The sequence below is a fragment of the Rousettus aegyptiacus genome, unplaced genomic scaffold (genome assembly GCF_014176215.1).
Source record: "Rousettus aegyptiacus isolate mRouAeg1 unplaced genomic scaffold, mRouAeg1.p scaffold_m13_p_1, whole genome shotgun sequence".
In the NCBI taxonomy this organism is placed as follows: domain Eukaryota; kingdom Metazoa; phylum Chordata; class Mammalia; order Chiroptera; family Pteropodidae; genus Rousettus; species Rousettus aegyptiacus.
The window spans coordinates 12,648,564-12,673,464 of record NW_023416284.1 but is presented as its reverse complement, the minus strand read 5'-3'; the positions used below and the strand labels follow the sequence as shown (position 1 = coordinate 12,673,464).

At 42.9% G+C, this 24,901-nt stretch overlaps 1 protein-coding gene and 1 non-coding gene across 37 annotated transcripts in view; both read left to right on the top strand.

Annotated features, from left to right (window-relative positions):
* Positions 1-4,595: 4,595 nt before the first annotated feature.
* Positions 4,596-4,729, top strand: LOC118606492. Its single transcript, XR_004952455.1, has one exon. It is a non-coding gene; the product is annotated as a small nucleolar RNA SNORA1 (small nucleolar RNA).
* A 16,184-nt stretch (positions 4,730-20,913) lies between these two features.
* Positions 20,914-24,901, top strand: part of EIF4G3 (eukaryotic translation initiation factor 4 gamma 3) — a 267,806-nt gene continuing 263,818 nt past the window's right edge. For 20 of the 36 annotated variants that reach the window (XM_036229662.1, XM_016149223.2, XM_036229651.1 and 17 more), the window contains exon 1: positions 21,307-21,593. In XM_036229662.1, coding sequence (XP_036085555.1) covers positions 21,373-21,593 — 221 coding nt within the window. In that variant the 5' untranslated portion in view covers positions 21,307-21,372. Of the gene's footprint in view, positions 21,055-21,305; positions 21,594-24,901 lie in introns of those variants that run through there. The other 16 variants (XM_036229665.1, XM_036229679.1, XM_036229667.1 and 13 more) reach the window with 4 other exon arrangements.

Below are 24,901 nucleotides of genomic sequence, written 5' to 3'. Positions count from 1 at the left end.
TCTCTGCACCAAGAAATAGTGGTTTGAAGTTTTTGTTAACTTTTTAAAAAGAAGCCCAATTTCAAGTGTGCAAGGTCAATCCGATAATCAGTTATTAAGCCATTAATTAATCATGGAATAATTTTTATCTATCTATCATCTATATCTATCTACCTATCTATCTATTAATTCTCATGCAAACCACAAGTACATTTATGATCAGTGTTGACAGATACCTCCATGTTAGGTGAACCTGGTCTTTGGTACACTAATAACCCAATGAGAAATGGATGGGACCTTTACAAAGACAGCTATAAACCTTGACTGAAGAATGTTAAAGAAGACCTAAATAAATGCAGATGAACACCCTGACTGTGGATGGAAAGGTTTAATGTAATAAAAGATGTAGATTTTCTCTCAAATTAACATATAATTTCAGAGTACTCTCAACCAAAATTTCAAGTTAATTTTTCATGGAACTCGATAAGCTGATTCACATGGAAGAGAAAATACACAATGGCCAAGACAGTTTTGAAAAAGAACATGAGGGATCTGGCCTTATCAAAATAAATAAAGCTATAGTGAATAATGTAGTGTGCTATTGACGTAAAAATAGAAAAACTGAACAACTGGAATAGATCAGAGGGCTAGAAACAATCCTCGTGTATGTGGGGATTCTTATAGGAAAAAGGAAGCCCTTTAAATCAGCTGAGGAATGGTGAACTGTTTAGTAAGAGGTGTTAGGATATCCACTTGGGGAAAAAAATCATCTAAATCCTGCCTCCCTCACACAAGTCTCACACACACTGTTCATTATAATAAATTCCACATATGTTAGGGAACTAAACATATGAAAACCATAAAAGTCTTAGAGAAACTATAACAGAATGTGTTTATAACTTTGGGTAGGCAAAGCTGCCTGTAAAGACAAAGGAAAAAACATAAAGGAAAAGAAGAGTATATTTGACAACCTCAAAACTTAATTCTTTTTTAAAGAAGACACAATAAATAAAATGAAAAACAAGTGACAGATTGGGAGAAAAAATTGCAACATACATAGCTAATGATCCAGAATATATTGAAACGACTCATAAAATAAGAAAAAGTAAATTAAAAACCCATCCCGGTGAAGAGCAAAATACAAAAAGACGAAAAAATTTTGAAAAGATCTTACTAATAATATGAGCAATGCATCTAAAACCACAATGACGTAACGTTTTTCATCCATCAGATTGGCAAAAACGATGAAGTTCGATATTAAGTGTCGGTGAGGATGTAGGGACCTCCATAGTTACCCACTATGATGGCCAATGTGACAGTATTTATTAAATGTAAAGGGTATTTAATTTACCAGGACTTCCAAGCTGAAAGGGCAAAGATGGCTCCCTAATTTCGAATCTCCCTGCGACTCACCCTGCCCGCAAAAGAATGTAAATCAACAAAAAGAGGAAATAAAACCACACATAAACCTCAATTCCCCGAAGTAGAGAAGTCATCCAAATTCCAACGGAACTCCCACCACATGCAGCTGCAAGCCTGTGGGCACAGAAAGTGACAAAAGAGGAGGTTTAAGAGACATTGTGAAAACTAGTGGAGGGGCGTGGTGATCTTAGACGGGCACGACCAACATCACTCTCAGGACGTCCAACACCAAATGCCAAAATACCGAACACAGTCGGAGCATAATAACTACGAGCACACCAGCCGCAGGGAAGAGCCTTGGAGAAGCATTGCTTCTTGGGAGAATCAGTTTTATAGTAGGGGGGAATTACCTCCCCCCCCCCATTTATAGATGTGGCGATGATGAGAAAGAAGAAATTAAGAAAAGAAAATTAAGAATCCTAAAAAGGAAACGAGAAATGAGAAAAAGTAACTTCCGGTTTCCCCCCTCCACACCTTTCATGAAGGACAGTAAGACGGACAGCAGAGGGCGCACTTGCATGAGGAGTCCCGTCGGTGAGTGTAAAACGATGGGTAAATCACGTGCACTCAAAACTACTATTGGAAAGGAAAAGAAATGCAAATCACAGCATTTCAACTGATAAACTTCTTTTCTTAAACTCTAGCATAAAGCTGAAGAAAATGTAATACCACACTCCAAACTGAATCAAATATCCTCAAATAAGCATTTGGGGATATAGAGAAACACCTCAAATCAGAAAGACAAAACTAACAACAGAAAAAGATTAAAAAAAAAAAAAAAAAGGACAAAAATGAAACGAAAATTGATCTGAGAGAAGAAAATTAGAAAGCCATATCATAAAAATTAAAAGATGCCCAAGGAAGAATAGATTCAAATAAAAATTTAATAAAGGACATTGAAGAAAAGCAGAAAAACAACCAAGAGAACGAAAATTAGATAAAGAAGTAAAAATGGTCAGAGAGGAAGTGATTGAAATGGAAGATAGACAAAGAGCTGACATTTAAAACTGTAATCCAAGAAGACTTTTTAAGAGGCCTGGATCTACACATCGAAAGGGCTCACTATGTAAACTTGACACTGATTAATCAGCTCTAAGATATATCCTAGTAAAGCCATTAGGCTTTAAAGATAGGAAATCCTCAAGGCCCCCAGGCAAAAATAACTTTTAAAGGCATCAGAATTAGACTGATATCAGACTTTTAAAAAATAGCATACATTTTATGAGGTACCAGAATAGGCAAATACACAGAGACAGAAAACAGAGGTGACCAGGGGCTGGAAGGAGGGGGAAAGAGGAGTTATTGTTTAATGGGTGTGGAGTTTCTGTTGAAGATGATGAAAACATTTTGGGTAGGGACATTGGTGGTAGAGACACAACATGTTGAAAGTATGTAATGCCACTGATTCAACACCATGAATGATTAAAATGATAAATATTATATATATTTCAACACACACACACAATTAACATACAAACCAAGACAATAGTGCAGGAGTATTCTCAAAAAACTCATGGAAGCAATCCAAGGATGTTACATTGAACTGAACTGTCTTACAGATATCAAAACTACAAAAAGAAACAGTTCGAAATGTGCAAGAACTCAGGGAATACACTACATACGTGCCTTTCCTGAAGAATCTACTATAGAATGAGCCTCATCTAAGAGATGAGCTCTTTAAGAAAGAACTGTTAGTGAGTATTTCATACATTTCAATTGTAGAGCAAAGATTAAAACGAGGTTGGGACAAGGCATAAACACATGTTCTGAAAAAGCAAAACAAATGCAACTAAAAATGGTAGGAAATGAAAGGAGACAGAGATTATTGACTATTGAGTGATGAAAACAAAAAGATACCATTCAAAACTAACAGACTAGATAGTAAAAAAATTAAGACAAAATAGGATTAAGGGCACTATAAAATATTAATATGAAGATAACAAAATATCAGAACAAAAATACAGACCTTCCTAAATACCAATAAATTTAAAATGAGCAAAGAGGATACATCGAATAGAGAAACTATAAGTATTATCTATCATTTCTACCATTTCTCTTCGCACCTCTTGTATTTTATGTTTTAGAGAATTGATATGTAATTGGGTGCATATTCATAACTAATGATCAGAGCCATTCACAAACCACTCCCAGCCAAGTTGACAAAAAATAAGTAAGGATGTAAAAATATAAACAAAATAATCAGTTAGTTAGTTCTTTTGGATATGTATTGCTATAGATGAATTGTGTCTCCCCACAAACGTCATATGTTGAAGTCCTAACCCCCAGTGTGAATGGTATTTAGATATGGGATCATTGGGAAGTATTAGATAATAAGGCTGGGCCCCTCATAATGATATTAGTGTCCTTATAAGAAGAGGTCAGGTGAGCACATGATAAGAGGGTGACCACCTACATACAAGACATGAGAAGAAGCCTCAGAATAAAACCTTGAACTTGGACATCCCAGTCTCCAGAACCATGAGAAATACATTTCTGTTGTTCAAGCCACTCAGTCTATGGTATTTTGTTATGGCAGCCTGAGCAGACTAATACAACTATCAAACACTACACCTTAATAATAGAGAATACATCTTTTTCTTAAGTATACTTGGACCATTCCCAAAAATTGATGGTGTATTTAGACATAAAGAAAACACCAGTAGATTTCATAATGTAAAATCATTGCTCTCTTATCAAATGAAATAAAAATAGTCGTTAAAAACAAAACAAAAGAAAGAAGCTAAAAGTTCACTCCATACTTAGGTGAGAAGGGAAATACACACAGAAATCACAGAATTTCTGAAAAATAATGATAATTTAAAATTACACATCAGAATCTATGGTGTACATTGAGAGCCATGGTAAGAGGATTCACAGCCTTAAATACTAACACCAATAAAATGAGAGAATTAAAATCAGTGAATTGTTCTTAATTCAGGAAGCTAGAAAAATAATCCAAAAGAGAGCACAAGAAAAGAAATAATAAAGGTAAAAGTAGAAATCGGTGCTGTAGAATACAGAAAGTAACTAAAGTTAATATACCAAAACCCTAGCTCTTTGCAAATACAGTACCAAAAGATAGACAAAACCTTGAATTGAATCGAGAGAAAAATGAGAAGGCTGAAGTATACAGAATAAGTAATGACAAGGGAAAACAACTTTCGATAGACAGGAAAGTTTTAAAAATCATTATAAGCCTCATTCTAGATGAAAATGGGCACTGTTCTTCACGGTGTCCAGAAATAATTACGTGGCTACTTTGAGACAGGGGTTATGCTTCCATCACAGTAAGTTTATTGCAGTGATGACAATGAGACCTGTAACATTTTTTAAAAAAATAAGTGAAAAATAAAAATCATTATAGACTACTTTGCATGTCTATGCAAATACATTTATGAAACCTGGGTTTTAAAAATGTTGCCAAAACTGGACTAATAATCCAGTATCATTCTCCAAAATTCACCTATTTTCTGCACAGGCCAAGTAGGCAAGTCGGACGAGGAGGTGATGGGAATCACCACTCCAGCATCTCTCAAGACCTTGACGATGGCAGTAACGACTGCAGTCCCTTTGGGAATATGGTATCGTTTTTGGTTTACTAATTTTATAGGTTGAGGTGGTTCTAGCAGTTTCTATTTGGCCTTTCACACCGTAAAACAGCCCTTGCTCCCTAGGTCAGGGAACCATTGTGGGGGTCCTGCCAGCTGCTGAGATGTCTATTCCAATTACCCATTCCAGAACTGGGGTGTAGCCCCGGGATGGATTTGCGCACCCACTGGGCACTCTGTGAGTGGGATCTGAGTTAAAACTCCATTGATCACCTGACCGCCCTAAGCCCCTACTCTGACTGGACACTTTGGGTCTCCAGGAATTAGTATCACTTCAGAATCAGTATCCAGTAATCCTTGGAAAGTCTATTTCTTTATCCCTACTCCACAGTCACTCTGGTAAGCAGCCATTAGCCCTCTAGGGGAAGACTGGGAGAAAGACTAACAGAGCCAATTGGGGGCAATCTAGCAGAGTCTTCTCGCAAGGGGATCCCGCCTCACCTTCATTCAAGGGTTTTTGGGCCCTTGGGTCTGTAGACTGGAACAAGTCTAGGAATTGATTAAGAGGCCATGACTCTGTTTTTGTGATTCAGACAGACTTCTGTTCACTCGACCTAGAACTCTTATACAGATGAAGACTTTTTCTTTTTGAAGGACACTGTGATCAACTAGCCAATGCAGACATCTCCGTAAGTCAGACTATTCTGACTGCTGCTTCGCCTCCGCTGTCAATCCTGCTACTGGAGCATAAAAGCAGCCGTAGACAATATGCAAATGAAAGAGCATATTTTAGTAACATTTCTATTATGGACCTTGAAATTTGAATTTTATATAATTTTCATGTGTCACAAAATATGACTCTTCTTTTGATTATTTTTAGCCATGTAAAAATGTAAAAAACATTCTTAGCTTGCAAGTTGAGCAAAAAACAGCAGTGGGGCAGATTTGCCCAGAGGCTTAGTTTGCCAATCCTTGCCTCGGGGGTTACAACATACATCTTTAATTAATCTCAATCTGATTTCAAATAACAGCATGCTACTCCACATATAGTAAAAGAACCTCACAGCAGTATATTCACAATTCCGCCTTCCCGTCTTTTGTGTATTATTGTCACACATTTTATATTTACATACACTATAAATCGATACCACATTACCGTTGTTTTTGCTTTTAGATAGTCATTTATCTTTTAGGGTGGTTTAAAGTAAACTAAACACATCTTTTATATTTACTTTTTTTTATAACCATTTCTAGAAATGTTCATTTCTTTGAGTGTATCTAAGTGCCTGTTCTGGTATTATATTCTTCCACATGAAGAATTTCCTGTAAGGTTTTTTAAAATACAGGTCTGCTGATAATGAAACCTCTCAGCTTTTGTTGATCTGAAGAAGTCTTTATTTCCCCTCATTTCTTATATTTTTTAAATTTACATACAGTAAAAGTGACCTTTTTATGAACCGTTCTATCAGTTTTGAGTTATGTATAGAGTCATATAACCATCACATCACAATAGTTGTACTCTCATTAAGAAAGAAAAAAGAAAGCTTTTTATTTTGAAATAATTATATACTCACAGAAAGTTGGTGAAAAAAACAGTCTTAGAAAGTCCTGTGTACACTTCACCTCAATTTCCCCAATGGTAACTATTACATAACTATTACATTACACCGTACAATATCAAAACCTAAGATTGTGAATTCAAGAAATAGACCTCACTGCAGTACTGTTAAGCAGATCTATTCAGATTTTATTTAGATTTCACCAGTTTTCACATGCACTCGTGTGTGTGTGTGTGTGTGTGTGTATGGAATTTTATACCATGGATAGATTCATGTTACCAGTGCCTTCACTTTTGAAAGATACCTTTACTGCATATAGAATTTTGCTTTGACAGTTTGAAGATGCCAGTTCATTGTCTTCTGCTTATATAGTTTCTGATAAGTTTCTTACCTTTCTTTGTTCTTCTGTATGTGATCATGAGTCTCGCCCGCCTCCCAGTTCCTTTGGGACTTTCTCTTTCTCTTTGGTTTTCAGTGGTTTGCCTAGCATGCATCTAGACATTTTTGTTCTTTATTTTCTTGGGGGTGGGCAGGTGTGATTTATCCTGCTTGGTGTTCTCTGTAATTCTGATATAAACGCTTTGATGGTTTCATCATGTTTGGAAAATTCTTAGCCATTATCACTTCCAATATTTGTTCTGCTCATTCTCTCTCTTCTTTCATTCCTGGATCCACTTACACACATATTAGATAATTCAATATTGTCCCATAGTTCTAGGATGTTCTGTTCTGTTTTGTTTTGTTTTCATTTCCTTTTCAATTTGTGTTTCAGTTGGGATAATTTCTATTGGCCTATGTACAACTTTACAGACTCTTTCCTCAGTTTTATTTCTAGAATTTCCATTTGGCTCTTATAGCTTCCATGTCTGCTGAAATTCCCCATCTGTTTATTTATGAATGTGGTCCATATTTTCTACTAGCACTTTGAACATATAAATCATGATTATTTAAAATTCGTTGTCTAATAGTTTTAATAACAGCATCGTTTCTGAGCCTGGCTTAGTTGATTGCTTTGTCTCTATCTCTTTTATTTTTTTACTGTTTTTTTAAATTATATAATTTTCAGGTGTACATTATCATTTGACATCTGTATACTCTATCATGTTTTTGCCACCCAAAGTCCAGTTTCCTTCAGCTACCATATATTTGATCCCCTTTACCCACTTCACCCTCCCCCTATGCCCCTATATTTGACCCTTTTTACCCCGTCTACCTCTCCCCCCTTTCCCCACCCACCAGTAACCACTAGTGTATAGTTCATGTCCATGAATCTCTGTTTGTTTGTCTTGCTCATTTGTTGCTTTTAGGTTTATATCTCACATCTAAGCGATATCATGTGATTTTCAACTTTTTCTGTCTGGCTTATTTCACTTAGCATGATTATCTCAAGGTCCATCCATGTTGTCACAAATGGTAGTATTTCATCTCTTCTTATGGCTGAGTAATATTCCATTGTATATATGTACCATAGTTTCTTTATCCAGTCATCTATTGTAGGACGCTTCGATTGCTTCCATGTCCTGGCCACTGTGAATAATGCTGCTGTGAACATTTGTGTGCAAGTATCTTTTGGGATATGGGTTTTCAAGTCTTTGGGGTAAATACCCAAACTAAGAATTGATCTACCATATGAACTTGCAATCCCTCTTTAACTTTGGTCAATTCTTAGTTTTTTGAGGAAACTCCATAGTGTTTTCCATAGTGGCTGTACCAATTTTCAGTCCCACCTGCAGCATATGAGGATTCCTTGTTCTCCACTGCTTTGTCTCTTGACAGTGAGTTGTGGGTTTCTTTTCCTTGCTTGTTAGTGTTATATAATTTTTAACTAAATGCCTGACACTGTGTGTAAAAGAGCAGAGACTAAATTAAATAGCATAATTCCTGAAAATCTTCTTCTGCTAGACAATTACTATAGGGGCTTAAATCAATCTAGTCAGGTTTGGACTGGTTTGGACTTTGTTGTTGCTATGGTTACCTTCATTGCACCACTGACTTCCAATTCTTCTAGCATCACCTCAAGTGTAGGATGGGGGCTGGGTTGCTGGAGGGATTTTTGTCAGCGTTCTTGCTCCACCATTCAGCTTTACATTCTTCATTGGGCTGCTGTCGTGTGTTACTTGGTGCTTATTAGCCTGGGGCGGGGTGGGGGGGTCTGTTTTCCTGGTCCATCCCCAGCCTTCGGCAAACTATCCCTGGGCTGCAAACCAAAAAGTAAAGCCCCAGCTCAGACTGTCTGGGTTTAATTCTGGCTCCCACAGTAAATCCCTATGTTACCTGGGACAAGTTGAGTGAACACTTCGAGGCTCATTTTCTTCATCTATAAAATGGGTTTTGAGATTTGTGAGAATTCAATTAATTAATACATGTAAAGAGTTCAGAATAGTGTCTGACACATCGTGCTTAATAAATATCAAGGAGTTTTGTTTATTTTGTTTTGTTAATTCCTTCAATCACCTATCCATTCGACAAATGTTGAGAACCTACTATGTGCTAATAATTGTGCTACGTGCTGGGAATATAACATTGAAAGAGTTCAGGGTCTTGTTGTTAGCTGCCAAGAAAGGTAGTTAAAGGCCAAGAAATTGCAATTGTAGAGAGCACTGCAAATCTGGAAGTACAGGGGAGTATCTCTGAGGAAGAAATCGTTGAGCTGAGACTTGAAGAGCAAGCAGAAATTTGCTAGGTAAAAGGCAGGGAAGAGTGAGCCAGGCGAAGGGACTAGTATGTGTAAAGTATGAATTAGGAAGAAGCTTGAACATACGCAAGCAACTGGAAGAAGGCCCGTGGCCATTGGAGGCCATAATGAAGACTGGGCTTTATCCTCAGTTCAATGGGAAACTGTTGGAGAGTATAAGCATGAGAGTGGCATAAATCAGCTTTAGGTTGCAGTTCTGCTGCCTGTGCAGAGAATGGATGGGAGCAGAAGCGCGGAGATCAGTCAGGAGGCGGAGGAAAAACGGGTAGCAGGGAGCCTGCAGCTAGACGCTGCGTACCATTTCCACTTCCTTCCAAAGCACTGAGACGGAGTTCGCCACTTCTTGCTAGTTTTAAGATATGACCACCAGATGGCGCAAAACGCTAAAGAAACGCTTGGAACAAGCCCTGAGTCCACTTCCCTGAGACTGAGTCCTGGGTCTCAAAGACAGCCCAAGGGGGTTCTCTCCCTTGCCCAGTTAGATGACTGCGAGGAGCCAGCAACTTAGGTGTTTTTGTTAGAAGGCAGTAAGTAAACTGAAGGAATCCTGGTCTGGGACCCCAAAATGTGAGTTCCAGTCCCTTCCCTACAGTCCCTGACTTGGGCAAGTTACTTCACCTCTTTGAGCCCCTGATACCTGCAAGATGGAGCTAACGGTCCCTGCCACTGTTCCTCCGTTTGCTCCTCCCTCTGGCCCAGGCCCCGGGCCCTCATTTCAGAGAGGCTGTGTCACGTAGGGCTCAGAACCTGGTTTTATGCTCCTGGGTTTAATCCCCATTCCATCACGAACTAGCTGCGTAACCTTGGTCAAGGGACTTCACCTCCCAGCACCCCAGTTTCCATCTCTGTTCAATGGGCATCCTAACCTTGCCTGGCTGCAAATGATGAGAACATCCATAAGTACTTACACGGTTGTTGGCACAAATAATAAACGCCCGTTTATTAGTCGGATAGAAATTTGAGTCACATTCATGACGTGCTTACTTAATAAATCTCTAGGCCTTTGGGCTCTGCTAGTAATTCCTTTTGTGACTTTTGGCAAGATTTCTTCCCTTTTCTGAGCCCCAGTCTCTCTGACAGAAAAATAGGGGGTTTGATAAGATTGGATACTCAGAAGGAGCCGTTCCAGCCCTGACATCCCAAGCTGCTTCTATCTCCTTCCCTCCCTCCCTTTCTTTCATTTATCCATCACTTATTCGTTTGTTTAACAATAACTTATTGAGTATCTACTATATTCCAGGTGCAGGAAACAAAACAGACCCACATCAAAACAGGTGCGCATCATTGAAAGCCAGCCCATTGGAAGCACGTTTGTACAAAACCTTCTTTGTCCTCTCCCCTAGCAATCAATCCTTGCAGGTTATTTCATGTTTGAAACAGGAAAATATTGTGCCAAGAGTTTATTTCTGTGCATCTCTGTGTGGCTGTATACACACACACATTTATATATAACATTTGCAGCAGCGTTGCCATGGGAACCATTTTTTGGTGTCTCTGGGCATGAGGGATGCCTGTGAGTGGAGGAGCTTTTATGGAACACCCCTGCGTGCACTTTTGTGTGGTGCAAAACCCTGCTGAGAGAGTTACCCCAAGAGCCTTTGTTGGCCCTTTTGATCATCGCTGCCTATTTTTCTCACTGATCTTGTCGGATGTGAGTGAACTTCACTGAGGGAACTGAATGTCAAGCTCAATGACGGGCAGAGTAAGATCCTCTGGGACTATTGCCAGCCAGCAGCCTGGATAGGTCAGCTTGGTTTTTTTTTTTTTTTTTTTTTTTTTTTCGTCTTTTTAAACCCTTGATTTGGGAATGTTTAAGGCTTTAGGGAAGACTTGGATGAAAAGACAAAAGCAGCCAGGGTATGTATTTTCAGAAACGACAGCTGCAGCAGCCACTTTTGAACTTGCTAGGCAGTGCCAGTGCTGGGAGGGGGCAGAGTGCCAGCGAGAGGGAGGGAAGGGACTCGCTATTCACCCAGCAGCTACTCTGGGCCTGGCTCCATCCTGGAAGCTTTGCATATGTTATCGCCTGTAATCCTCGAATCCAGCCTGTAAGATAGACATTGTGGTTCTTAGCAGGAGACTGGGATTAGAGAGGGAAAGTGGGCAAGCTCGCAAGTGGTAAAGCTAGAGTCAAACCCAGGTTGGGCCTGAACCCAGAGATGAGGTTTTAGCCACTACATCGTTCCTTCAGAAAACTTCCTGTAGCCAAGTTCCTCTCACTTCCAGGCCAGGAATTGGGGTGGGGGACGGCCAAGAATAGCAGTCCAGGAATTCAAGTCCTCGCAAACCCCAAGCCACAGTGGCAGATGCAGTCATGGGCGACTCTGAGGATGACCAGATAGGATCTATGTAAATATGACCTTTTACCTGAATACAAGAGCTGGCTCACGTTTGGGTTTTGTGAAGGCTTACTATGTACTTAGGCACCTTCCACTGACTTACCGTAAAGTCCTCTGTGATTGGTGCTGTATTATCATTACTGCATTACAGATCTAAAAAGACTGAGGTACAGAGAGGTTAAATGTCTTGCCCCAGATCACACGGTTAAATGAGCTGTAATTTGAACCCAGGCAACCTGGTTCCAGAGCCTGAGCTCTTAACTCTTGTGCTTCCCTGGTCCATGGGTGCAGTTCACAACGGAGCCACGTGGGCCCACCCCTAAGAGCTTCAGCTGTCAGAGAGATAAGAGTTGAAGGGAGAGGGAAGAGGATCCCCACTTACTGACGACCTCCTGCGCACCCAGGACTTTCTAGGTCTTTCTACCTCCCAGTTTTGCGGGCACATTGGATTCACTGGCATCCCCTGCACACAGATGAGAGAAATCATGGCCCGGAAGGGAGAAGTGATTTAACTAAGGTCTCAGAGCTGGGATTTGAGCCAAGGCCTGCTCTTTCTGAAACCGAAGCCTTCTGCTGTAGAAGTGGAGCCGCTCTGCCCTGGGCCCTTCTTCTCCCACATTTCTCAGTGATGGTACCAAAGAGAGGTGTGTTCAGGTGTTGGAGCAGAGAAGGCCACTCCAGATTCCTTGTGTGGTGGAGGACTCAGAATTGCCCAAAGAGAGGGTGTTCCCCCAAATCTACCACAGTAGGGTTACACTCAGTAATACAATCACCATCTAACCCTCGACTATTTATAAAGCGTCTCCTATGTTCCAGGCTCCCTGTGGGTACTAGGCACATGGCAACGATGGTCCCTGCCATCAGGAGCTTACGTTCTAGCGAGGAGCAGCCATGATGCAAGTAAGTACAAAAGTGAAAAGTGAAGGGAGCTATGGGCATAAGTTACAGGGACTTACTGAGCCTGGGTTAACTGATGTGGGTGTTTTACATCCATTTTAGGGAGACCTTCTTGACACGTGGGCTTGAGAAGGCCAAGAACAGAACTTAGTGCTTTTGGCCAAAGCGGAAAGCCGGCCGTGCTACGGTAATGAAATGAAAAAGGTTTCTATTTACTTTATGTTCAGAAAGCAAGTTGAAATACTTAACCTCAGGCCATTTCCAGCTCCATAGAAGAGATAAAAAAGCTAATGTTCACTGAATACTTACTACGTGCCAGGTACCGGGCTATATACGCTCTTACGAATGCAGTGTGCGAGAGTAAAGATATAACGTCCCAGTACCGAAGTAGCAGGCAGTGACTGAGTCTGTCTGGGGGGCAGCAGAATCAAGGAGAGTTTGTCCCTTAAGATGATGCTTAAGCTGGGTTGTGAAGAATAATAAATAAGACTTGCTAGGCACCCCAGGAGCAGCACACACTCCAGGTGGAGGAGCGGTGAATGGAAGATGTGGAGACATCGAAGTGTATGGCCATTCGGGGCGCATTATCAGCAGAAAAGCGGCAGGAACTGAGGGTGTGGAGACTGGCAAGAGCCAGGTGCAGTAGGGCTGTAGGTACCTGGCTGAGGAACCTGGCCCCTTATCCAGTCCCCACTTCCCCTGCATATGGGTGAGAACCAAGCATCTTCTTCAATTTTTCTATTCAACTGGAAGAAAAGGCATGTAATGAGGGTAGAAAAAAAAAAAAAGCGTGATTGCCAAATTTGGCAAACTGAAAAATGTTCATGTGCAGAATTAATTCTAAATTGCTGCTATTTTCATTCTCATGCCTGTGGGAAAGGCAGAGCATAGCAACACGCCTCAGCCTCTTTCCAGGTGTCTGGAGTGCCATAGGCCAGGCCAGGCCGGACTGTCAGGCTGGCTCCCACAGAGACCATCAGAGCCAGCCTGGGGCTTGGCACCAGCTGTGGGCATCTGTAAGTCCAGCTTCCTCTTCTAGTCATCAGATAGGGGGAAAATCGGAGTCCAGGATTTTCCCAAGGCAGCAAACTTGGCAGGATGATTAAATGTTGTCAGGCTTGAAAAAGGCCAGCAGAAGGCTGGGCCACCCAGGGTAGAAGGATGTGGTTTCCAGATTCGAGATGGGCTACGTGTGTGATTGTGTGAAGTGCCTTAGTTTAGAGAGTGCTGGAGGCCTGCGAGGCAGGTTTTAGAGACTTTTCACTGGGCAGTGGCAGGCAAAGCTGATCTCAGTAACAGGGCAGCTCAGCAGGTTTGGTGTGTAGGGAGTTCTGCTAATAAGGCCTGTTATCAGTGAGCTCAAAGGCAGCCTCGTCCCCAGGCCCAGCAGCCATCTCCTGAACATGATGGATGATTAGTCAGATAAGGGAGGAAGGGAGCCCCTGTTAAGATTCACCCATGTGCAGGCAGTATTAGTACTCAGACCTCCATCTGTGCATTCGTTATTACATGCAAAGGGCTTTGCTCAATACCTGGCACGTAGTAAGTACTCAGAAAATGTTAGTTATTGTTGTTTCTATCAGCCAGACGTGCTCACCATTGGTTTTTGTTCATTTATTTAATCCTCACAACAGCTCTAGGAAGTAGGAATAGGTTTTTTAAAAATTATTTTTTACAGATGAGGAAACTGAGGCACAGTGGAGTTATGTAATTTGTTTAAGGACACATAGTTAAAAGTGGCAGAGTTGGAAGCTTCTATAACTCAACAAAAATTAAAAAAAAAAAAGAACCCAATTCAAAAATGGGCAATGAACTTGGATAGACATTTCTCTAAAGAATCAAATGGTCAATAAGCTCATGAAAAGATGCATCACTAATCATTAAGGAAATGCAAATCAAAACCATACAATGAGATACGACTTCAAACCTATTAGGATGGCTACTATAGAAAGAAAAAACAAAGGATAGAAGGAAGGAAGGAAGGAAGGAAGGAAGGAAGGAAGGAAGGAAGGAAGGAAAGAAGAAAGGAAGGAAGGACAGAAGGAAGGAAGGAAGGAGGGAAGGAAGGAAGGAAGGAAAGAAGGACAGAAGGAAGGAAGGAAGGAAGGAAAATAAATATTGGTAGGGATGTGGAGAAACTGTAACATTTGCACATTGCTGGTGGGGATGTCAAATGGTGCAGCCATTGTGAAAAACAGTATGGTGGTTCCCAAAAAGTTAAACAGAATTACCATGTGATCCAGCCATTCCAGTTCTAGGTATCTACCCCAAAGAACTGAAAGCAGGAACTCAAATGGATACATGTACATCCATGTTTAAAACAGCCAAAAGGTGGAAACAGCTCAAATGTCCACTGACTTGTGAATGGATAAGGAAGGAAGTGGTATATCCAAACAGTGAATTATTACTCAGCCTTGAAGAGGAATTAAATTCTACTCCATGCTACAAGATGCATGGACCTTAACAGCATTGTGCCAAGTGAAATTAGCCAGATACAAAAGTACAAGTATTATATGATTTCATTTACACAAGGTACGTAGAGTAATCAAATTCATAAGGACAGAAAGAATGGTGGTTGCTGAAGGGAGGGGGAGTGGGGAGTTGTTTAATGGGTATGGAGTTTCGGTTTGGGATGAAAAAATCCTGGAGGAAGACAGTGATGATGATTATACAACATTGTGAATGTCACTGAACATGAGTATCATTTAATACCACTACTTGTACACGTCAAAATGGTTAACGTGGTCAATTTTATGTTGTGTATTTTACTACAAAAAGAAATAGTAGCAGTTAGGATCAGGATCCAGGTCTATTTGTCCCCAGCGTCCCCTGGGATGGTTCCCTGGATCTCCTTTCCCCTTTCTAGGAAAACGTTGTCCATTTTTGTTCAGAACTGACCAGCAGAGAGAAAAGCAGTATCTTGATGATGACACACACATCCAGAAGGAATTAATTCTATTTTCAAAACAGGCATTTGCAAGCGATGCTCAACTCGAAGCACAGGCTAAAACTTCCCACGTTGGGTCAGAGAATGAAGTGCTAAGGAGTCAGAACATGGTAACTGCTCCATCATCTCCATTCTCCTCCCACTCCCATGATGTGTACCCACAGCATTCTTTTTGTTAGTCAGGCAACAAACATTTATCGGGTGCTCCAATATGTGTTTTTCCAACATCACCGAGCAATCCTCAGACACCTCCTGGGTGTCCTACAATTTAACTCAATTCCGACACGATCTACCTGAAGATAGCATCGGATCCCACAGGTTAAGGGCTTGGTTCTATAAGACTACCTCCTCCTCTTCAGTTGTAAGTCCGGGTTGTTAACTGTGCTTCTGACCAACTGACTAGAGAGGTCAGAGGTTCCCATGACCTTTTCCTTGGGTTCAATTAATTTGCTGGAGCAGCTCACAGAACTCAGAAAAACGTTTTTCTTACCGGATCACTGGTTTATTATGAAAGGGTATAACTCAGAAGCAGCCAGGTAGACAAGATGCATAAGGTGGGTCCACGTGGGGAAGGGGGTTCAGAGCTTCCAGGCTCTCTCTCAGGTGCCGCTCTCCTCCATGTGCACATGTTCACCAACCAGGAAACTCTCAGAACGATGTCCTTTTGGGTTTTTATGGAGGCTTCATTAAATAGGCATGATTGAGTTGAATCGCCAATGGCTGATCATTTAATCAATCTCCAGCCTCTCTTCCCTTTTCATAGGTCAAAGGGTAGAACTGAAAGTTTCAACCCTCAAATCATGAGGTTTGTTCCCTTGACAACCTAAGGGGTTTCCAAAAGTCACCTGATTAACATAAGGCACTTTTAACTCCAACTGAGAAGGGAAGACAGTAGAGGGCTCTGAGCAGAGAAGTTACATGATCTTAACTTTTTAACGTAAATAATTATGGCGCATACTTAACTTGTATGTCCAGTTACCTACTCCTTTTCCCAATTAGATGTGGTCTCACATTCCTCTCACAGTTGTCACTCAATAAATGTGTGTGAAATGATTTCTGAAGACTGGCTGTCACTCCGGAAGAAGGCATGCAGGGGAGGAATGGCCGATGCCTGAAATGGGAAAAGAATAAGGGGTGGCATCCTGCTGCTTCTTAAGGAGAGGATGACATCAGACAGAGAAATACCTTGGCCTAGCAGTGAAGGGAAGTCATGAGTTTCTGTCCTGGTTCCGCTGCTCACTTGCTATATGACTGTGAGGTAAGCCTTTCCTATTTCTGGGTTCTATCCCTGAAGTCGGGTGAAGTAATCTCTACTGCATCTTCAGTCCTGACTAGAGTCTATTATAATACTTTTTAAAAAAAAATTGTGGTAAAATACAAATAACAAAATTCACTATCTTAATTAACCATTCTGTGATAATACTTTTTGCTCCATCTCGCATCCTGGTGAAGATGAACTATCTGTAGCCATGGTGGCTGATGAGGACTGTGGTCACCTGCAGGAATAGCTGAGAAATGGAAGGCCATTACTCACACTGTGGGCGAAGGGTTAGGACCAATTGGTCCAGGAGAAGTGACAGTGGCAGCAAATTAGAGAATCTGCGACTTTGCCCTGGAGGGAAAAGGGAAACAATTAAGCTTCCTTGAGGGGTTACTTTGACTCTCTACAGACAAGCTCCTTTAAGTGTGGCTTTAATCTTTTAGAGGCAGACTTCCTGTCTTCATTTTGCAAATTGCCCAGAGAAGTTAGGAAACTTGCTTATGTTTGATCAGCTAGTCTGTCAGGTTGGAATCCCCATGTCTTCCAAGTTTGTGGCCTTTGACAGGGACCACCACTCTCACAGACTGCAGGTCTCTGTGATGGTGGGAAGGACCTGCTGGTGCAGCTCTTTACTGAAGAGCATTCATGGCGATTACAAACACGTCTGCAGTATAAAGAATGGGTCAAACTATTTATTTTTCCCATCGGGGTTTCTCTCCTTCTATCCACATGTACTTCAGACAGGGGTCCTGCAGTCTCTCTTTCCTTCGTCTTTCTAACTCCTCCTTTTTATTTGTTTTTATTTTTAAAAGCCCTCTTGGCCTCCCATCTCTATGTCTTAACTGCCTAGGGCCACCAAGATCCATGCCCAGCTCTGCCTCGTCAGGCCTTGGGGGACGTCTACTACATGTCTCAGAGTGGAGTGCTGAAAAATATACAAACTCTCTGTGGCTACTAAAGATGACATCTGTTGGCATAACATGGCTTGTGTTTATGCTAGGTGGCTAGCTCTCCCCAGGAGGAAAAATAAAAAGGGGCAGAAAACTTCAACTTGCAACAATGTTTTCCAAAGTTTCAATTAAAAAATTCAGGGTTTCCCCAAGCCCAGTCTCTAGTTCAGAGAAACAGAGCCATGATCCCACATGATCACAGGTAAGCACAGCACTGTCTGTCGCCTAGCCATGAGGAGATGTGTAAACCAAGTCTTCGCTTGTCTTCCACTCTTTGAACGAAGATGAAGAAGTATATTTATTTGGGGGCAGGGAGGGTGCAGGTCTCTGCTGGAGGGAGCGTGGTGGGCTCTGGGAACAGTGGATGGTTGGTCAAAGATACAACACTCCTCTGTGGGCTAGCATTACCTGCTCCAGGATATTCTCACCCTTCTCTTCCTGCGCAGTGAGGCCCAGCCTGGGCTCTGTGGTACCCAGGGCTTCTCCAAGGTAATGTGAAATCCTCTGGCAATTCACAATTATTCTGTCCTTCAGTAAGTTTCCCATCTTATTTATTGAGTGCTAGATATCAGGGATAATTTAAATGACTAAGTAATGTTCCCCTGTAAATGAATAATAGCAAAAATGTATCCAAAAATTACTATGAGCCCAGGACTGGGCTAAGTGCTTTGCATTTGTTTTCTTATTTCTCATGCTAGGAAGTAGTCTCCATTTTACAGATGAGGAAACTGAGGCTTGGAGAGTTAAGTAATTTCTCCAAGGTTATACAACTAATAAATGGTGGGCTGAGACTCAAACTGACGTTTTGGTCCCAATGGTTGTTCTCTTAATTGCTCAACACTGAGAGTGCTCTGAGAGCTAAGCATCCACTGTGGAGGGAGCTAGAGGAGGGGTACCTAGCTCAGCCTGGGGAATGAGGAAAGGCTGCCTGGAGGAGGTGAGGCCTGAGTCGAGCTTAGGGCAGGAATTAGCCAATGGGCTAAGTGGGGAGAGGGCAGTGTGGGGTTATAGATGGTAGGAACAATCTGCGCGCAGAGCAAGAAGAACCAAGATAGCTGCAACTGTGGATGTGAGGTGGAGAGTGGCAGCATGGAAGTGGAGTCCAGATTTTGAAGGATCTTGAATTTAGACTGAAGGACCGTGAAGGCAATGCGGGAACCCTGGAGGCTCTCGGCAGGCAAGTTCACAAAATCGGTTTTGTTGACTGTGCCTCTGGCCACACTGGAGAGGTGGCTGTGTTAAAGGCAATGTGTCGTCAAATCAGACCTGGAGTAAGATACCTTGGGTTTGAACACCGGGATTTCCACTTCAAAGTTATGCAAGCCATTTCTTCATACTTCTGAGCCTCAGTTTCTTTACTTGTAAATGGGATATAATAACATCTTAAAAGAGTTGTTGAGGGGAATGAGTTAATCTCAGCAAAAACGTTTAGCAAAGTTGTGCCACGGCAAAGCGCAGGTGTGCAATCAATATTCGCTGCTCTTTGTGAGAGGGAGGTGTTGAGCAGGCCATGAAAGGAAAGAGCTCTACCTTTTTGACTTTGCTCTTTATGAACTTCCCTGCATTGATTGGTGGGGCCAGAATCTTATCAGAGACTTTTCCACTACTTTGCCCAAAGTCTATCCGTTTTAAGAGATAATGCTCATAAAGTACTTAGCAAAGACCAGGCACACAGTAATTGCCAGATCCTTGTAACTATTATTACATTAGAAAATGAAACTAGCCCAGAAAAGCAGAATCAATTATCAGTCTGTTATCACCCTAGTGTAAATGAGATAACAAATTCTTTCTTGGTAAAAGGTTTTGATTGAAATAAGGAAGTCTGAGGTCTCAGAATCCTGGGAACTGAAGGACACTTGGGAATTTTTCCCGGAGCGAGTCAAAGAGCAGCAAATCCAATCCTAAGTAATCAGGTGTTACAAATGCAAATGGTCTAGGATTCCAGAGTATGAAGTGGCTCCTTGCTCCAGTCTGGAGACAGGAGATGAGTCTTCCTTGTGGGGGCGGGGTTGTGGTGTTACCCTCTTCCAGATGCTCCTTTCTCCCAGAGGGAGCATTTTGGGCCCAATTACGAGAGAATTAATTCATTAAGCACCCACTACGTGTAGTGCTATATGTGAATGAAAAAAAAAAAAATGAAACGTAGGCAGTGTGAAGCAGTACAGCAGGAGTCCTGGGCACATTCTCCATGTGACTCCGGGAGAGTCTTGCTCTTTTGAGCTCTTCTCTTGTGTGATTGTCTTGAGCCTCTCCAAGCCCCAGTGTCTTCATTTGTAGAACGAGTACTACTTATTTCACAGGACTGTGTGAGATAGTGAATATTGTGTCTAGTGGTGACCATTATTACCTGTTGCTTCGAGATGCCTGTGGTTCCTTTCCACTCAGTGCTCTCCCTGTGGGGGAGAGATGTATAGGGAGGTGGCGGGGTGGTCTTGGTTGGTCCAGCTGGTTAGAAAAGGAGCTTAACAACTAGTGTGACCCTGGCATAGGACACTGGGGAGCTGACTACTGGCTACTGGGCAAAGGGCACTCCAGTCTTGGGGCAGGCCTTGGAAGACTCCGTCCACAGAACTCTCAGTCAAGACTGCTGATTAGATAGGGGGGTGGAGGGGGTGGGATCGGGTCCCAGGAAACTTGTTAGGGGGCAAGGTTTATCCAGATGAGGGGGTTATCAGATGCAGGCTTGTCTCTGTCCTTTCCTGGCTGGATGACCTTGAGCCAGTCACTTTTCCTCTCCCAGTCTGTGTGCTGGGGATATGGGGTTCCTCATTCCACTTACATCTCTGAGTGTACAAGGGCGAAATGTCGACACAATCAATGGACGTCAACTGCGTAGTTAGGGGCCGGCGAGGGCTATTGGTTATGCTAATACGCGCACGCGGCAGGTTCTTAGCCAGCGGTTTCACTTTGGTTAGGTGGTTCATTCCACGGTAACCGAGTTTCTCGCCTCACCGCTCCCGTCCCTGGGGGCAGGGCTCTGCGGACCATAGGCTCCAGGGCCGCTACCATTGTTCTTCGAGGCTGGGCGGCAGGGGGTACTCTTGCAGACCCGACGTCTCTCCCTCCGCCCCGCACCCCCGCCGCAGCGAGCCTCAGAAGCCCCCCTCGCCGATCTTTGCCGAGGAAGCGAGTCAGCCCCAGAGCGCCTCCGAACGGCGGCCGAAGACGCCCCCGAGTGCTTCCGAAGAATCCCGACCACTGGCAGTCTCCGGAAAGAGCCGAAGAGGCTTCCCACCCTCGGCCTCCCGAGCCACTCCGAAAAGGCCCGAAGTTTGCCGAGCGGCCGTCCTGCCGGACTGCTGGAGGCGGCCGTAGCGCCATGTTGGATGCTCTGCTCGTTGAGTGAAGAAAATCCGCCGGCATCGCCTGAGCCCCGCTACCGAGAAGGGCGCCGCTTCCCCCGGGGAGGGGGATAAAGACCCCCCGCCGCCGGCCCATGAGGATATTGCCGTGAAAGGTCCGGTCTCTCCGCCTCCTGCCCCCGCCGGGTCCGGCCCCCCCCCCTGGGGTCGCGTTGTCACGGAGACCGGCAGCCGGTGGTGCTGGCCCGCGGGGCGGCTGCTGCTGCCGGCGGCGGCGGCGGCGGCGGCGGCGGCGGCGGCGGGCGTGTGTGACCGGCCCCGGTCCCCTCCTCCTCCTCCTCCCAGCCTTCCCCCGGCCCCCCGCTCCCGCCGCCTCCCCGGGTCTGCCCCCATCCCGCCCCCCCGCTGCCCCCGGCCCCTGCACCCCGGCGCGCCCGGTCCCGCTCTGGGGGGGTTGGTGGCTTCGCTTTGCCATGAGTTTACCGCAGAAACCGGCTCTGAAATCAGGCTCAGCGGCTGCAGCAGGAACCGGACCCGGCACCGGAGCGGCGGCGGCGGCGGCGGCAGCGGTACCGCCTCCTCACCCGGCGGCAGCAGCAGCGGCGGCGGCGGCGGCGGCGGCGGCAGCAGCAGCAGCAGCAGCGGCCCCTCCTCACCCGAACATCAGGGCCCTCCAGACCCAGGCGCCCCAACAGTATCCTTTTCACCTTCCTGCCGGCCCTTCGGCTCTCCCCGCCGCAGAGCAGTGGGGCTGTGGCCTTTCCGGGGACCCTCCTGCTGGCTGCTTGCTACAGCCCAACCAGGAAAAAGGGGCTGCTCTTCACGCCCCTACACTGGGCTTGGCTGGAGCTTTTGGGGTGTCCCGGCAGCAGCGCTGCGGAGGACCCTGGGACCCTCTGCAGTATTGCGAAAACTAGCTCCACTCGGCCTCGCTTCTGCAGTCCTTCCCTTTCAGAGCTGGGGGACCCTTCCCCCTTCTTACCTCTCCTCTGCCAAACTCCCCCTCCCCCCTTTATTAGGCAGAATTTGCTGGCGCCTGGGACCAACCTTGCAGGGAAGGCTTTCCTGATTGTTGTGAGGACGACACCCTTTAGTCGCCCCTGCTGCGGGGCATGGTGGGCTCCCCTAACTATTATTATTAATACATAATAAACTTTATTGGTAAATTTCCTGTTTGAAACTAATCAGCTCGTTTCTGAGGTAAGTTTGATTTTAAATCTAAGGTGAAAGTGTGCAGAAAGCACTCCTTCTGGCTAATGTTTTTTAGCGATTGGGGGAGTTATGATGTGGTTTATGGTGGAACGCGATCTAAGGAGGAAATGTTACACCGGACGCTTCCCTGTCTTTGACCTTTTTAAAGGAAGAGGAAGTTAACTGACATTACCCATCACCCCCAAAAGTCTCATTTCTTGGAATGCTTGCGTTATGCCAAATATATTTAAAGGGCTTTAATTTACTCTTCGTAGCCTGATGTCTAGAGGGGACCAGGGCTCCTGGAGTAAGGTCTAGTATTGACTGTGGCTAATTTCATGTTATTTGCTTGATTGTAGAATTTTTGGACAGCTTTGATTGAAAAGATTTGGTATTTTAGTCCAGAACTAGCTGTTGAAAGTAAAATGTTGAATTCATGAGTCCCATGGAGATTTAGAAAGATATTACCTACCTGAGAATAACATTTCATCATGCACCTCCCCCATCCGCTGTATTTTTATAAGTCAATAAATAATCACTGGATGTTAGATGTGTTGTGTTTTTGTATTTGTGTCATCGTGTATTTGACTTTCAGAGCAAGTAGTGTGAGCAAATATGAAACTGCTGTGAGGTCCACAGATTATTTCAGTGTAGTTTGATTTTTGTCTGTATGGATTACTTTGAGAAGGTAAAGCTGTCTCCCTTCTAGGCATTTCAGGTCATCCTTTTGGTTTCTGTCAAGTGTCATTTTCTCTGCTCTTTAAATATTGTTAGTCTATGTTTTTTTTTTTTTTAGTCCAGGCACTGTGGCTCAAAGTGAAGATAAATTCCATTCTAGTGTGATGTGTGTACTGATTTCATAATGTTTTTATCTCGCATGATTCTGTTCAATTAAGAATTGTTCCCCCATGAGAATGCTTAGTGTAACTTAGTGTTGCTCATGGAAAACCTGGTTAGTTTTGATCAGTATCTCTAGTTTTCCTGTGGGGGAAATCGGTTGGCTGATTTGCCTACTTTTGAGGTGGAGTTCATTGCTGGGTCTTTTAAACATATCTTCACTTAATGCTTTGTGAGTTTAAATTCCTTTATAATTTGTCTTTTCATTTGTCTTGAGTGCCCATACGTGATTAGGCCTTTAAGTTTTTATACAGTTCCAGCAAGTAAACAATTCTTTAGTTGTATCTTTGAGCATCTTCTGCATATTAAGAAGCCCATAGTAAGTGTTCTTGAAGTACATAGTGATAAGTTAAGGACCACTGTGCTGAGTGATGACAGTGCTTGGTGAATTTGGTGGCGTTATTTGACTGGACACAAAGAGCTGTGACTTAAGTGTTTCAAGTATGCTTTTTCTGATGTATTTCATAAAAGGAAGGGCTTGTAAAAGCTCTGAGTTGGTGCAACATAGAAATAGTTACTAATACAGCAACAGTTGTTAAAGAGGATAAATTTAAGATGTAATTTCCAATGGAGATAATTTTTAAACCTATTTGAAATAATATAGGATATTTGGTTTTATGTGACTTTAAGGTTTTATTTTGCCTCATGTCATCGAAGCTAAGATTCATTTTCTTCTTGATGTATTTCACAACCCTGTTCTCTTTGCTTTACACACTTTAAGGTTACAATTGCCAAAACCTAAGAGTTTGTATAGTAAATGAAATTTAGTTTACAGATTTCATTAGAACATACTAATGGTGAAATGTTATCAATTTTGTTTTTCTACCCTGAGGGAGTGTAGGACTTTTTATTTGTTCGATGATAGCAGTCATCATGTGATAAATTGACACACGTTGAAACATCGAGACTGGAGTACAGAGCTGCAGTTAGCTGCTCGTTGTATGGCTCGATTAAATCTTCAGTTCCTCAAAATTGTGTTTGAATTGAATTAGCAAGTTCAGATAGTCTTTTATATATGTAAGAATACTAGAAGGGGATTTGTGTGACAAGATGTCCTTTATTTGTACTTAGTGTTCAAATAACAAATCAGAAATGAAGGAAAATGTTTTAGTCATGGATTTGAATATAAACTGAAACCTGCTTAAGTGGGCAACAGTAATGCATGGCAGGCCCATGAGACCATTTCAGGCAGAGACCTTTGACTGCAAAGAGGCAAGGAGGTGAAGCCTGGCAGGGGGTGGGCAGGGATGATGGGGGATGAAGAAGATAAATACTGATTTGAAAAGTGCTAATGGCAAGGGAAAAATATGCTTAGCATTTTCATAATAATCCAATATGAATAGTTTATAAAACTGGTGCTTCAGAATGCGTACCTAGAGATATGCTCACCCCAGCTTCCTAGTTTGAGGTTCCAAGAAGCTCTGTTGAGGATCTTAAGAGTGATTCTTAACCTTTTCTGTGTAACATTTTTGACATTTTGATGAAAACTGATAGATCCTCCGCAGAACACTGTCTATGCACAGAAAATCTTGTTTATGTTTTCAGGGGGCTTTTGAACTCCCCCTCCATTAAAAGTCTAGCCCTTTGGATGGAAATTATTCACCCTTCAGATAAGTAAAGATTAATGAGTTTGAATTCAGGTGCCCAAATAGTCCTGACATAATAGAACAATTTTGCTGTCTGTTATGAATACACAGTGTTCTCTCTATTTATATGGAAAGACTTCAGGGTGTAATTTCTCTCAGGGCTGCTGACACTTCTGGGGAATCTAGTTACTGTTTTGGGGCAGTCAGTTTGGTTAATAAAATCAGGGCAGTGGGTTCTTTGAAGGAACTAAATTTGGTAAAGGCCTGTGGCGACCTGAAAATGACCTGTGTCCTCAGCTATTTTGTTTTAGTTATAGAAATATTAAAA